Genomic DNA, 15,072 nt, shown 5'->3' with positions numbered 1-15,072 from the left:
GGGAGATAAGGAGGAAAAGGAAGGAGATGTAGTCTTTTACTCATTCTTTCCAACTCTTAGTCCATTTTCTCTCAGTTTTTCTCTGCCACAGTGAAGAGTGAAAAATGAAGAAGAAAAGGTATATTTTAAAAAGAAAAGCTGCAGCAAATGTCACTCAGCTTCAAATATTTGTTACTTCAGTCCACAGTATTATCCACTGAGGAAGAAATTCTTCCAGATTCATCTACTGAAAAATAATTAGACAAGAGAAGGGTCCCCTATCCAAACTACTAATGAATATAAAATAGATGTTTCCAATCTTCAGTTCAGATTGGCTCAATAACATTTGAAAGATTTTAACAGTTAATTTAAATATTAATGTGGTAACAGAAAATCACCATTTATAATGGAGGGCTTAGTGCCAGAAGGCCATATCTGGCATTAATGGTTGGTGAAAATGAAATCAATATATCAAGTATGCACTTGATCTATTTGGTGTTCTGAAATCAATGAGTGTTTTATCAAAAGCAAATCCAACACTAATTGAACAGAGTGACCTGAGGTGACGTCAAGCCAAGATCCTCATCACATTTTAACAACAGCACAGGATGTAACACCTTGAAAGGACAAGCAAAGCTGGTAAAACACGCAGTGTGTCATGTTCATTTAGTGTGTATATCTGATATCCTGATAAAGCAGCCTTTATGTTCACACACTGTCACTCTGTTGACTGTCCCATGGCGGATCAGGGAAGACAGTTACAAAGGTGTTGATGTGTGTTTTGTGTCCCATAAAAAAAAAAACAGGAATACATTCTTGCACACTGCTGCACTGTCCACTGAGGGCTGACTACTGCCCCAGACAGCAACACACACACACACACACACACACACATACACACACACACACACACACACACACACACACACACACACACATACACAGATGCATACAAATGCATGCATGCAGAAATGTACATCAACACACACTTACATCAATGCACACTTACCCACGCACATACAGGCATCCACTTTCCATTTACATCATCCAATTTTATAAAATGTTTATGCAGAATCCTGCTTGTCACTAAAATTCAGATCAGTGGTGTGTGTGCTGCTGTTTTAATGGAAACCAGCAGCCATGAGCTGCCTCTCCTTCTCTGTCCTCCTTTGTCCTGAATCTAAACTAGTCTTCCTAATCGGCTCGAAGAAATAAGCTTTGACAGAAGACACCAGCCAGAGAAAGAGAACTGATGGGCAAAGGATGAAAAAAAAGATGCAGAGTGGAAACATTTCTCTCCTTCTAGGGTCAGTCCTCACTCCCTCTCCTCCTCCTCCTGCCTTATCTCCCCCTCTGTCTCTCCTCCTCTGTAGGAGAGGCTGGTGGACAGGCGCCAGTGGAACCGGACTGGTGTTTTCTTAACCAAGTTCATCCCTCTCCATTTCCCCCTCACTCTCAAATGACAAAGCCTGTCACACGCTAGGGGTGTACGCATGTGTAAGCATAGGGGTAGGTAAGTGTGTAAGAGTAGTGCTTGGACGGAGTATGTGCACACATGCACACAGTTTTCCCTCTCTCCTTCCCTCCGGTGTGCGAGGCCTCTGTCAGTCAGCCTGTCAGGGGTGGCTTGGCATAAACATGCCCCCCCCTCTTTCTCTCTCTGTACCACTGTTGCTCAGCCTTGTGTTACCAGTCTGCTTTAACAACCTACACTGGCAAGCATAGTTCCCAGTAGGTAGAACAGTGTGTAGCCATCAAATTTTGCCATAAGATACAACTAAAAGCCTTCAGGCAAAAAAATACTTTATTGATCCCCATAGGGAAATTCTCTTTTGGTGTGTCTTTCCTCCACAGGGGCTGAGAGTGCAGTGTCTGATAGTAAGGATTCAGTGTCCTGCTAAAGGACACTTCAGCAGTGCAGATGCTTGACATCACAGAGGTTAAAACTTGAATCCTCCAACTAAAGGTTGGTCTCTTTTTATATGACGTCTGTAGTCATCATTTCAAACCTGCCCCGTAGCACTGAAGGCTTCCTAAAAGAGTAAATTGGGTTAAAAATCGAAAGTGATTTCCTATGTGACTACTGATCTCAAGCTGTTACAGAACAGAATATGTCTGTGAATGTGTTGTATTTGGATTTCAGGTATTAGCACGGGTGAATTTTCTGGTTAAAGGGGATGTTGATGTATAAAGATAAAAAAAGGGGTGGGGGGTGGGGGGTATTTCCCCACTTCCAATTCCACTTCCTGTGCATCTCTGTTTTCAAGCCGTAGGGGAACAAGTGGTACGGCCCCAGCGAAAACACATGTTCCTGGCTCTTGAGGATCAAAAAACCACGCATGTACATGAAACTGTGTGTGCCTGCTAAATGATTCATGAGAGGCAAACGAAAACAGGCCGGCATTAAAGCGGAAAAATAGCCTGTCTGCATTTTAGATGAAGCCAGGGTCCTCTGACTCGCTGTGTCATGATATCTGGGTCTGTGGTGAAACAGGGCAGACATGAATACACTGATTAGAGAACTAGTTTGATTCAAAAATCTCAAATTAGATGGTAAGTTAAGCACATATTGATGTGACTCAATCTCTCTTATTGGTATTTGAGCAAATAGGTGTACAGGTTTAACACTGGCGTGACCATGAGCATTCCCCTGTACCTCACAGTGTGAAACTGGCTCCAGATTAGCGGCCCTATTCTCAGAGCCTGTGTGTTCATAGCAGTGGCAGGGAGCTGCTGTGGCCTTCAGTGCTGCTGTCTGTTCTAAGAATAGGCAGCAGGGTCCAGAGAACATCTCGTCTCTGAGTCTCCCTGCTCCCTGCCTCCCTCTCCCCTTTTCCTCTGCCGTCATCCCTCCCCCCCCTCACTCTGTTCCTCTCCTCTTCCTCTCCCTTGCATTTCTTTGCTTTCTTGACTCCCTCTGCCTCCTTTTCTCCCCCTTGTGTGCACTAATGTGGAGGCTGAATCTAACCCTGCTGGATGACATTACTCTGTGCTGCCTGCTGGCCTGTCTGCCTGCCTGGGGACTCTAAAATAAAACACAGCAGTGGGGAGAGCCAGAGTGAGAGCACATACTGTATAGGCAGCCTGACTGACATGCTCTGATAGAGCACACACACTCGGTGTGTGAAAACGGCTCGCAGAGGACAGAATGTGTATCAAAGTGTGTGATGAATGTGTGTTTGTGAGCAAAGGGGTCTGTTTGATTTTGAGTGTGTGGCTGTACTGAGAGAGAGAGAGAGAGAGAGAGAGAGAGAGAGAGAGAGAGAGAGAGAGAGAGAGAGAGAGAGAGAGAGAGGGAGGGGTGCAGGCCTCTCCAGCTGTGCCCTGTCAATCTTTCATGACCTAACACTCAGGAAAAGAGAGAAGGGCAAGGTGGACAGGAGTGAGAGGGAAGAGACAGTGAGGGAGAGATAGTGTTTCTGAATTTTCCCTTTTGTCTGATGGAAAATAAGTCAAGGAGGGGCAAATGAGCACTGAAAGACATACAAGAGTATTTTTGTCTATGTGTGTGTATGTGTGTGTGTGTGTGTGTGCTAGTGTGAACAACATGTCGCTGCCGGAACCCCATAGCCTGAATTCAACATCCCTCACCCTGAACAAGTGACAAAAAGATAACCACGTTTCACTTCACCGCTTCACGCTCTCTCTCTCTCTCTCTCTCTCTCTCTCCCTCTTACTCATTCTCTGTCTCATCCTGCTCTTCCCCCCCACTGGCCCCCCCTCCCTCACCTCACCCTCCCACCCCAGCTCTCTCTCTTTCTGTCTTTCCACATGGCTAGCCATCCTCTCCCATGTCCCAGAGGATGGGAGGCTGTGCGGCAGCTTGGCAGGCTGTCAGGGGAGCGCCGGAGAGCAGGGAACATGTAGTGACTGGAACGGGGGTGGTGGTGGGGCTGTGGAGGTTGGGGTGGTGGGGGGTATGAAATCCCTGGCTCTTCACCTTACTGTGCCACTGGAAGAACCGGCTTGGCTTAGTAACATTAGGCAAAAGATGCTAAGGGCTATGGATGCCACAGAGAGGAGGAAAACACAGAGCTCTCACTCGTCCTCTATTTCTATGTTACGGATACGTCACCGACATACACAGCAGGAAATAACAAAGCAGCAGTCAACATGTCATCCTCTGCCAATCATGCTGTCCAGCTCTGTAACACCCCCCTCATTAACTTACATGAGAGTAATTGCCACGTCTGTCCTAAGCAGTGTTGACCAACATGTAACATGGAACAAGTGAACAGTAGAGTTAAATAGTTATGTGAAAAGTCATGGCCTTTGGCTGCAGATAAGGATGCAAGATATGCAAAAAAAAGAAAATCATGTTGCAATTATTTTGGCAGACATTGTGATTGTGATGTGAGAGATTTCAGTTGAAATGATTGCTTTTGCATTTCATTTTCACTGAAAAAAATGTAAAATGATGACAACACGATGATGATGCTAACAATACACAACAATGTTGTGATACGTTTTACTGTTATCAAAAAAAAATTGCAGCTCCTGAGATTTGAATATTGCACTTGGATATCTAGCGATTTCGATTATGTTACATTTACATTTAGTCATTTGGCAGATGATTTGATCCACCTTACATGTGAGAGACATCACTAAAGCTTCAGTGCAGTAGGAGACCTTGGTGTAAGTCCTTGGTACTACATCTTTTCAATACATGCAAGGAGATCAGGTAAAACTTACTATACACCTTTTGCAATATGTCGGTGACACCTTAAGCTAATATTCACAGTTTAGTATTTTTTTCCTATCTCTATGTTTTGTGCAAGGAGAAAATATAGGAGAAAATATATAGGTGCTACTGCCGGCTCAGCCAAGAGGTTTCACTATGGAGTGCGTCATCTTCTCAATAAACAATCTTTGCTCTGGCTGCTGAACTCACTATTATGTGCAACTGGATAAACAGGCTTAGCTAGACCACAGCAAATGTGAAGAGGCTTGACATACTGCAAGAGGACTAGCACAGTGTTAATGCTAACCCTGTATTAAAGACGCCAATGTCAGTTTAAAATGGATAAGCTGTCAATAAACAGATGCTGACTGCTGGTAACAGATTACCAAAGGTGCAGAGCTTCTTTTAGCAGATAAGAGGGGACAAAGGTGTTACAAACATATACAGTGGAAAACACCATTCACTAATTTATTCATTCACCAACCACTGTGACAGAAATGTAAAACTTATACACAGGATGAACATTAACATCAGTGCTAATGCTACATAGAAACTATGCTGAAGAGCTCATGGTGAGCACCTACTTTGTCGTTATGTAAATAGAGCATTAATGATACAGATACTCTACAACGCTATACAATACCAGGCCTGTTGTATTTCCAATACATCACATTTTAAAAGAACCTAGGGGCACTGTGACTTGCATTTGTGATAAGTTACTAAAGCACTTTCTCCCTTTGGTCTCCCTTCAAAAATCCCGCCACATCACACAGCAGACTCGTCCCAAAACAACAACATGACACTTTGCCGACCCGCGCTCCCTCCCTCCTGACAGAGAGAAAGGGAAAAAAAAGATGACAGCAGCTTTAGATCTGACATCAAACGCCGGCAAGAGAGTGAGAAAGAGAGAGGGGGAGAAAAAAGAAAAAAAACGGTTACATCTCTGCCGTGACAGCTTGCTGGAAGAGCCTGGCAAGCGCCGAGCAATTTCTCTCTCCTCTCTCTCTCCTCGTCCATCTATCCATCTCAGCCTCTCTCCATCTCTGTCGCTCTCTCATCAAAACTTGCCGCCGATTAGGATCTCTGCGAGCCATGCGCTTTGGATGGGATGTGAAAACACACAGAGAACCCAAGGGGTAAAACGCCAGGATTAAAGTGGTGAGGGAATATGGGGTGATAGTGGTTGTGGTTCAAATAGAACGGCCCCCGTGACTGCAGTGGCTCCTCGCCTTGCCTTGCTCTCTCGCTCCAGATTCACACACTGATACATCAAGGCCATTTCTCATTATAGCACGAGGGGGGGGAAAAGCTTTCATGATGCTGCTTTAGATGGAAACACAGAGAGGGAAAGGGAACAGGGGGTAAAGAGTGTGGGAGAATGAAAATGAAAGAAAAAAGGAGAAATGCCAAGATAAAGCAGATGACATACTATAAGTAGTATGTCATGGAGGGAAAAAAACAGAAAGAGATAGAAAGAGTGCGTGACTGTGTGTATGTGTGTGTGTGTGCATGAGAAAGTGGAGTAACAGGAATCACTTGGAAAACTGACAGATAAATTAGCCAGTGATTTGAAACAAAGCAAAGACTGCCATCAGTGTGTGTTGAAACAAAGAGGACGACCATTGCACACAAACAGAACCAGAGCATGGAAACTATTATGGCTTAATTTGAGTTCATACACTTAGCTTTCCTTGCAGTTTATTCCCCCTACTCCTGAGGCTGTTCCAAAGTATCTGGTAAATTAAACGGCACACACCTCAAGCAGTGCCAATATTTGCGACTTTTGCAAAATGTCTATTTATTCTATTCTCGGAGCTGGAAGGGGAGAAATGATAGAGAGTAAAAAGCGATTAGTTTAGCCAAAAAATTGGAGCGGCCCACATCTCTCTCCCCTCATAGATCAGCCTGGCCTCACAATTTTTTCTCAATTACTCCTCCAGTCAACCTGCTTAACGATTTTTAGCTCACTCAAATGCCAAGAGGCAGCGCATGTGGGTTTGCATGGAATGTCTGTGTCCATGCATATGCTTTTCTGTGCATGTGGGAGTATGTGTGAGTGAGTGCATGACGCTGAGACCATGGGCTGATGCATGTGGCCTTTTTTGCCTTCTGCACGGTCGGCAGTCAAAACACAGACATGAGCTCTGAAATGCGCAGTCAGATCCATGTCGTCCCATGGGATGTGAGACAAAGAGGCGGGTCACACAGTGAGCGGAGCCATTTGACTGGACAGAAAAGCTTAACAAGTGAACATTAGACGGTAAGTCTGGAATACAGAAAGTGGAGGAAGACAAAAAAAAAACAACAAATGTTTCTATGAATCTTATAGCTGTGTTTTGGTGTCTGCTGCAACGAAGGACTCTTTTGCTTTAATTCTGAGATATATGAGATCCGGCTCATATGTAATGCTGTTTGTGCCATTTATCTTATTGGTGGTCTGAACTGTCACTCACCGGCAGACTGGAGGGGCGGTCCTGGGAGACGCCATCTTCGTTGTTGGCCTTCCCAGAATTCCCTGCAGCAGGACCCCTGGTGCTGTAGCTCTCCTGCTGGGCCTCCTATAAAGACAGAGAGAGAAACACACAGAGTCAATGATCAACAAATCAAAAGATTATACTTTATATGTAGCTAAAAGAGTAACATAAAAGTAATATATACATACAATGTGTACACAAACTATGTATTGAGAAGGGCAAGCTCCCTTAATTTCTATTGAGGCAGTGTTTAGACCTACAAGGACTTTGTTAGGCAAGTTATCTGAGTGTTACAGTGTTTTGTATCATGTGATCTCCTAATTGGAGCTGGAGCTGTCACTTTGTGTCTGTATATAGCCTGGTTTTTGTTCACATGAAGAAGACTTTGTAGGTCAGAAATTTGCATCAAAAACCACACAGACACACACATGCACGCACACACACAGACTGATAACGTACGTGCAGACTGAAAATCATCCAAACATGCACCCATCAGCACACCATACCCACCAATTCATTTCAACCAAATCCCGGCCTAACCACCCACTAATCCTCAAAACATACACACACACATACAAACACGCACCAACACACACACTCAGTTCTATTGTTCAATCTAAGTCATTTTCTTTCCTTCTGTAATCACAAGCCTATCTAGTGTAAACCAATTTTCTCCCCATTGTCGGAGGTGTTGCCCTCTCCCTCCCTCTGTATCTCTCCCTCCTTCCCTCTCCCTCTTCTTTTCATTCACACGGAGGTCGTTCCTCCATCATGTTAAGCGTCGGCAGCACAATGGCAACTTGTTAAAGAGCTCTGAGTGGAAGGATTAGTGATAACTGATCGGCGAGACGCGGCGAGAGATCACAAGCGAGTGCTTGCACACACAACCAGACACAACATACACACAACCACACATTTATGTTATATACACACATGCAGGGTGTCCTCAGGTTTTTACTTTCGAAATCCATTTTTCCCCCCACAGTTTGATTTCTTATCAGTTGTGTGATTATACTGTAGTAGGTGGGCAATATTCCTGTCAGCTAGGTGATATAATTTTATAGCTGAAGATTATCCTTCTCAGTGCGAGCTGTATCATGTGAAATGGATCTATTATTAGAGCATTAAATGTGTCATAATTTGTGCATCCAGGCTGAATGATACCAATTCAGTACTTTTGTAGATTCTTTAGGAAATCTAATCTCAAGATAATTTCTTACATACATACAATACTTGCAAAGCTGCAAAACGTTGCACGCAGTTTTAAAAGCTGCACTCACACAGATAAAAAGTTAATGTATTCATTCATCCATTATTAAGAAAATGTAATGTAATGACCTTAAATGCCCTAGAGAAGTCCCTTCAAATCCGCATTTCAATTATTAGCCAATTAAATCACCAAAGCACTAATTTCAAAAATTCTGAAAAAAAATCCTAATGTTTCCTGAAATGTCAGTGTTCAGTATATTCTCTGTAGGCATTTGATGGACACTCACTCAAAGTGCCATTTTTAGCATGAAGTGTACTCATGCTCCACCCACTGTAAGGCCACGTCTCCCTTGTGCAGTGCTCTTAAATGTGCTGTGTGTAGGTAATATACTTGAACATGTTACAGTGGTTTCATATGTTTAAGGGTGGGTCATTACACTTTGTGAATGAGCCTTCTGTTCAATTATTTTAACATAACAATTTATCACAATTTAATTTTTTTTTTTTTAAATTGGCATTTTGCTGGCATTTTTCTTCCACAATTTGTCGAAACATGGAGCAAAATATGGAGCAAGAAAATCCTGTGAAGTGTTTGTAATAATACTGATCAAAATTCTACTGGTACTATGACATAATGACCACATTTACCCAGTTTTCTCAGGGACTAAAAGTAACTGGATTTTGAAATTAAAAAAATAAAATAAAAACTACAAACATTTACTTACAGACACCTGTTCTTGTGTGAAATTTGTGAATCAGATGTTTTTTTTCATTCATTTAATGTAATTTCAGTTCAAGTGTTCACAGTAAGAGAAAAAACAAACATGTACAGTAAATAAAAGGCAGAGTGCTGAACAAAAATAATTTTAAATCTGTTTATGTAAGAAGTTAGAAGGCACTCACTCCTTTGAGTGACTTTAGTGTTACACTTGTTGATATATTCAATATTTGTGATTGTTTTAATCTGTCTGTCTGTGTGTGTGTTTGTGAGACTGAACTGTCTTGTGATGATGTGTATATGCAATTTTTTTCCTCTTGATCTTGATCTCAGTTAGATGTCCTGAATAAATAAAGTTTAACAAGGTCATTTTGGATTTTTGGTTTCAAGTAAAATCCAAAATGAAAAGAGTTTTGCCAAATAAATGGAACATCAAGCAATAATCTTGCCACAATAGCGTCTTTATTCCAATCATAACCTAAAAGCCAACAAGCAGAATCATCCCCCTAACCACGTCTAAAAGCCAGAGGGGAAGCCCTGTTCACCTACATGTGGTTTGATCACTGGATCATATTTCACCCCGTAAGTGGGTGGGTGCAGAGAGACACAACAGGACTGCGGCAAAGAACGGAGGTGTTATTTTAAAAACAAAGCCATGCTAGTTTCCTCATCAGGGCCCGGGGCAAGCGCTGTATTTGTGTGCACAGCCCCCCTGTGTTTATCACTGGGAGCCTGGATGCACGCCAAACGTCAGGCTTTTATTACATGGTCGGACGTGTTTCGTTTGAAGCAGAAACCCGACTTGGACAGAAATACACCTCCACAGGTAAATAAAGACCTGGGGAAGGAGGGAGGAGGAGAGGAAATGGAAAAGAGAAGAGATGTGTAGTGGACAAGTGTTTCACAAACACATGCACACACACACATGCAAGCACACACACACACAAACACACACACACACACACACAAACTCATGTGACAGTTCAGTTCACAGACAAAAAAAATGCACACATGGAAAGACAGTTGCTCACACAGTGAATTGAGAACAGAAGAGTGGCTGCTGACCCAAGTCCAATATTTATTCAGGCATATGAGTCTGTATGTGTGTGTGTGTGTGTGTGTGTGTGTGTGTGTGTGTGTGTATGTGTGTTACTCGAGGGGATTTCCGTTTTAAGTGGGTCAAAGTGAGGTTAGCCTCATACTACTGTTTACACTCACGTTCTTACATCATCACTGTCAACTGTAGTATGGACAGGGAAGGTGAGAGAGAGGGAAACAGAGGCTGGCAGGAGGGAGGGCAGAAACACACAGAGGCCAGGACAGAAACACAGAAGCTGAGATGCAAAAGAGACAGACAGAGGAGAAATGAAGGAGGCCGAAAAGAGGAGGGAGAGAGAGAAACAACGGTGAAAAAAAGACTAGAAAAAGCAAGCGCACAAGAACATCAGAGGCAAATGAAGGAGTGCTGCGAGTGCATCCTTTCATTTGAGTTTTTTCCAGTCCATTGTCTCAAAATCCCATTTCCCAGCTAATTTAGAAGCTTCTAAAATACACTCTACTCCATACCTTAAGCCTTAGGCCACAGCTAATCCTGTCTTCACATGCACACACTCCCATATGCGCACACACAGAGACATGCTCATTCATCCTCCATGCTTTTCAAAAGACTTCATCTTGGCATAGTAGAAACGAATGAAGGATATTGAAGGCAAGTGTTTGAAGTACATCAGGGAATGCAGGAATCAAACTGTGAGTTAAATGCTATTAGACAGCTGTGTGGAGAGGCAGTGTAATATTAGATTTGATTGAATAGATGACTGCTGAATGTGGTGTAATATATAGAGCCGGAGAGGTTTTATGCAGACGTAAATCAATATTGTAGCACCACGTTAATCCCAGCCACTCTGGAACGGTTGGTCTGTAAGTGTGAAATGTTCGAGAAGCAGAGACATGTGGATGTTACACGCAGACGATTGTTTGGAATATGAGACTCGCATGCACCCGCTTCCAAAAGTACTCAATCCGGCTTGAAATTGAATCTTTTGTATTGTGTCAGTGTGAAGTTAGACTCCTGGAGGAGAGATTTTCTGTTCCTCAAAGAAAAGGTCAAGGGTCATCTTGAGCTGACGAACAGCGCCTCCTAGAGCTGGCTGAATTTCCAGTGCTGCAGGTTATGGGTGTCTGAGCCACAGTGCCACCTCAAATAGTATTTCCAGCCATGGCTCAGACTTAGTTTAGGATGTTGTACTGGGCCTTTTTGGTCTAATGCACTTCACATGTTCTAACTCTATATTCAAGCAGGGACCGAGGTGAAACGCTGCCTGGCTTTGCTTGTATAAGTTTGATTGCCTGTCTCGGAAAATCAGCAATGAAACTAGTATGACAGAAGCCAGCACATTTGATGCCACCACTTGACACAACAGAAAGCAGCCAGAGCAAAATTCACAGCCATTACACTAAGCTGGTGTTGGCTGACATGTGTCTCGATGATCTTTTTTTCTTTTAAACAGTGAGGAAAAGATGTGGATTACCTCAAACTGTACTTCAGCATTATTAATTTAAATTTTAACATGCTTGCTTTTTAATCCTGTTTTCCACTGCTATTGTTTGCTCTGGGCTATCTTGCTTTTATAAAATTTATATGCAGATGTTGCAATACAGTAGGTGTCCTGCATGAATCTGATTGGCTCTCAATCTGCGAACTCAAATGGAACAGTTCTACTTGCATTGTTCTTTTTTAGCTTTTTTTGCTGTGCTTTTCCTCCCTTTTGTCTTATATAAATGTATTTATTTTTATTTTTTCTCCAACCCTCCCTCTCTCTCCTCAGTTTTAACTGCTCCCTCGGTCTCCATCATTGCACCTTCCTCATTCTCATTTTCTTCCTCTCTGTCCCCATTAATCTCCGGCTGTCTCCACACCTCTCACATCCCTCCTACTCCCCATCTCTTCCACTTTATCCATCGCTTTCCTTATCACTCTCTCTATCCACGTCTAGCTTTCCATGCCACCTCCCTTTCTCCATCTCCATCCTTTTCTCCATCCTGCTCCTCTTCATCAATACCACCTCCACCCCTTTCTCCCCCAGTCCCTCCCTGTCTCCAGCCGCTCTCCTCATGACTACCAAATGAATTAGTCATCCCCCTTTTTCCCCTGCACCTTGGCAGATGCACATCTCCACAAAATCTGACGCTAATGCCATTAATATTCATTAAAAATTAAGCTTAATTGCGTGTCTTTAGGAGAGAGCCCCCACTCATCCACCCCCTGACACACACATGCACACACCCTAACCATACAGACATGCACACTCGCACACCATCAACACCAGTCTATTTGGCCAACACCTCCTGCCACATTACCCCAGGGACAGGGAGCTTCTGATGTCCACTGAACACGATGCTGAGAAACACAAACACACTGTTTTTCTTATACACACTCCCAGTCAGATACACTGGGGAAAGACATGGCGATAGAAGGGTCAAACGGAGGTAAAAGGGAGGAAGTGTGTTTAAACTGTGTTGTCTGTATTTTGTTCGCAAATGTGTGTATACCCTGCTCTCTGCCAGTAATTACTGTTGAAGGCAGTATTTTTAACTTTCATTTGACCGAGCTGTTAAAGAACGACTGGTCTTTAAAGAAAAAAAAATTACACACCCACCAGACGTGTTCAAAAAGCTTATACGCATCAGAGAGGCACTGATGATGATGATGATGGCGGCGGCGGCGGTGGTGGTGGGGAGGGGTCAGGACATCCATATTCAACACCCCACGTTCACACATGCACTGGTTCAGACTTGCAGATATGCACATGTGCTCACACCAATCAGACTGACTGAGCCGTAATTGAAGCAACAATCAGCAGTGAGAGCGAGCTACACCGTGTTCTGAAAATGTGACAAATCAACATTTGGTTATGATATGCTTGTCTTCCATGTTTTCTTGACACTTACATCTTTTGATCCATTGCTGAATACCTGGAAAACACTGCAGATACATTCTGATTACTTTAGATATGCTGTAAATATATTATAAGACAGACCCACTTTCGTCTCCTACAACGGCCTTTTCAAAAAAACTCCATGTAAATCATGGGCATTTATTCCAGCCTATTATTATCATCACGGGAAAGGTGAACATTAGAATGGAAATAGCTGCTGTATGTGCATATGTGAGGATGCCTGTGTGTGTATGCCTACATATTAGTCAGCTGTGTGTGTGTGTGTGTGTCTGTGTATGTCTGTGTCCAGCCTATCTTAATGGGTCCATTTGTAGCAGGGCCTGTTCTAGTGCTGTGTGCTTCAGACTGGATTCTATCTCAGCAATCCCCCTGACCTTTAGCACAAAGAGACTACAAGAGAGGACCAGAGCTCTGACACAGGACACACGCACTCACACACAGCTTGTATACACACACGCACACAGCCACAAGCAAGTATTCATTGTTGCCCATATAAACAGAAGCACACACATGCAGACACAGAAGGAAATGCACATGCACACCGTCACCAGTTTGTGTGCAGGCCGTCCCTCAGGGATGATGTCAGATGTAGCTATCGGTGTAAGATGCACATCCCGTTGCCAAGGCTTTCATTCTCATTCCCCGACACAGGCTAATCAAATAAGAGCCAGTCTTTGTACCATCTTCTCTTCACACACTCTTTGCAAGTCCCCATCACCACCACCCCCATCCGCCCATTCACTTCAATTGCTTTGGCTCACATTTAAGAGGACATCCACCCAAACTGGTGTACACCCACATGACTTTTGCTAAAGCATGGAGGAACAATAGTGGCGTGTTGGCGAGCTTGACTTTGACTGTGACATTTTTTTTGGTGTTTTCTCTTTCTCTCCCTGTCTGTGAAGTCTGTATCCAGGAACAAATGTAGCGGCATTTCCTAACAAATGGCAGCTAAATGAGGCCCCTAGGGTGCTGTGCTGCTAACTACCGGCCCCCTTTTTTTCTGAGCCATTATGATTGTCCTAACCGTTCCAAAAACACCTCTCCCGTTCTCGTTCATTTGCATTTGAATTGCAGCCCGGCTGTACAAAAACAAACATAAATCAAAAAAGGGGGGAAAAGAGAAGAAGAAAAAAAAAAAAAACAATGGCAGATTCTGGTCGAGCAATTAGCGAATGTCAGTCAATGTGGAGGTAAAAAACACACTAAATTAAAAACATTGTCTCAAACACATGCAGACACACACACTGATGCACACAAAACCTAGCTGACATATACAGTATATACATAATTTTTTTTTCTTTCAGTTTTATCATTTAGTTTTTGCTCGAAAACTCATCAAGCTTAAGTGCTCGTCAGCGGCGGCCAATCGGAGTGCAGCAGGCCCAGGGTTGCCGTGGCGATACGCAGGGACATTTAGAGGACTCCGATAAACTCTGCCATTTAAAAGGTTATGACAATTAACGCGGCTCTCTGCAAATTACCACTGCCAGACCTTTACCCACGGACGTCTCTCTCTCCCTCTTATCACCCCGCACCCAGCCTCACTCTCTCTCTCTCTTCTCTACCTCCTCCTCTCCCTCTCTCTCCCACCATATGCCCTCCATTTCCTCAGCATGTTCTCCCTCCATCCCTCGCTCCCTCCTTCTTTCTGTCCACCCCTTTCCAGCCAGCAGCACTTTTATTATCCTGTTAATTAACAGAGTTCTTCACTTAATATTCAAATGGTGACCAATTAATGACATTGAACTTTGGGCGCCCCACCCACCCACCTTCCCCTCTGCTCTCCCCACATCCTATTCACTCTCCCTCTTCACACACTCTCCTTCCTGGCTCTCATTTCCTCTGTCTTGTCCCCTCAACCTTCCCACCATCATCAAGGTGAGCTCCCATTTCCGCGTGAGTGAAAGTGTGTGTGTGTGTGTGTGTGTGTGTGTGTGTGTGTGTGTGTGCACGACGGGGGGGGGGTGGCGGCGGCGGCGGCGGCGGCCACAGTGATTGAGGCAGCAGAGCAAGTATACAGCGAGGGGGTAATAAAGCCAGGGGGGCAGG

General features: G+C 43.7%; 1 protein-coding gene across 5 annotated transcripts in view; it reads right to left on the bottom strand.

Moving 5' to 3' along the window:
• The window catches only part of LOC139632594 (AT-rich interactive domain-containing protein 1B-like), a 196,470-nt gene that overhangs the window by 104,451 nt on the left and 76,947 nt on the right, over positions 1-15,072 (bottom strand). For all 5 annotated transcript variants that reach the window (XM_071497584.1, XM_071497583.1, XM_071497582.1 and 2 more), the window contains one exon: positions 7,114-7,218. In XM_071497584.1, the coding sequence (XP_071353685.1) occupies positions 7,114-7,218 (105 nt within the window). The remainder of the gene's footprint in view (positions 1-7,113; positions 7,219-15,072) is intronic.

The sequence above is a fragment of the Trachinotus anak genome, unplaced genomic scaffold, assembly GCF_046630095.1.
Source record: "Trachinotus anak isolate AG129_WGS33_773 ecotype Australia unplaced genomic scaffold, CSIRO_AGI_Tana_v1 ptg000015l, whole genome shotgun sequence".
NCBI lineage: Eukaryota > Metazoa > Chordata > Actinopteri > Carangiformes > Carangidae > Trachinotus > Trachinotus anak.
This window is presented reverse-complemented; position numbering and strand designations above follow the sequence as displayed.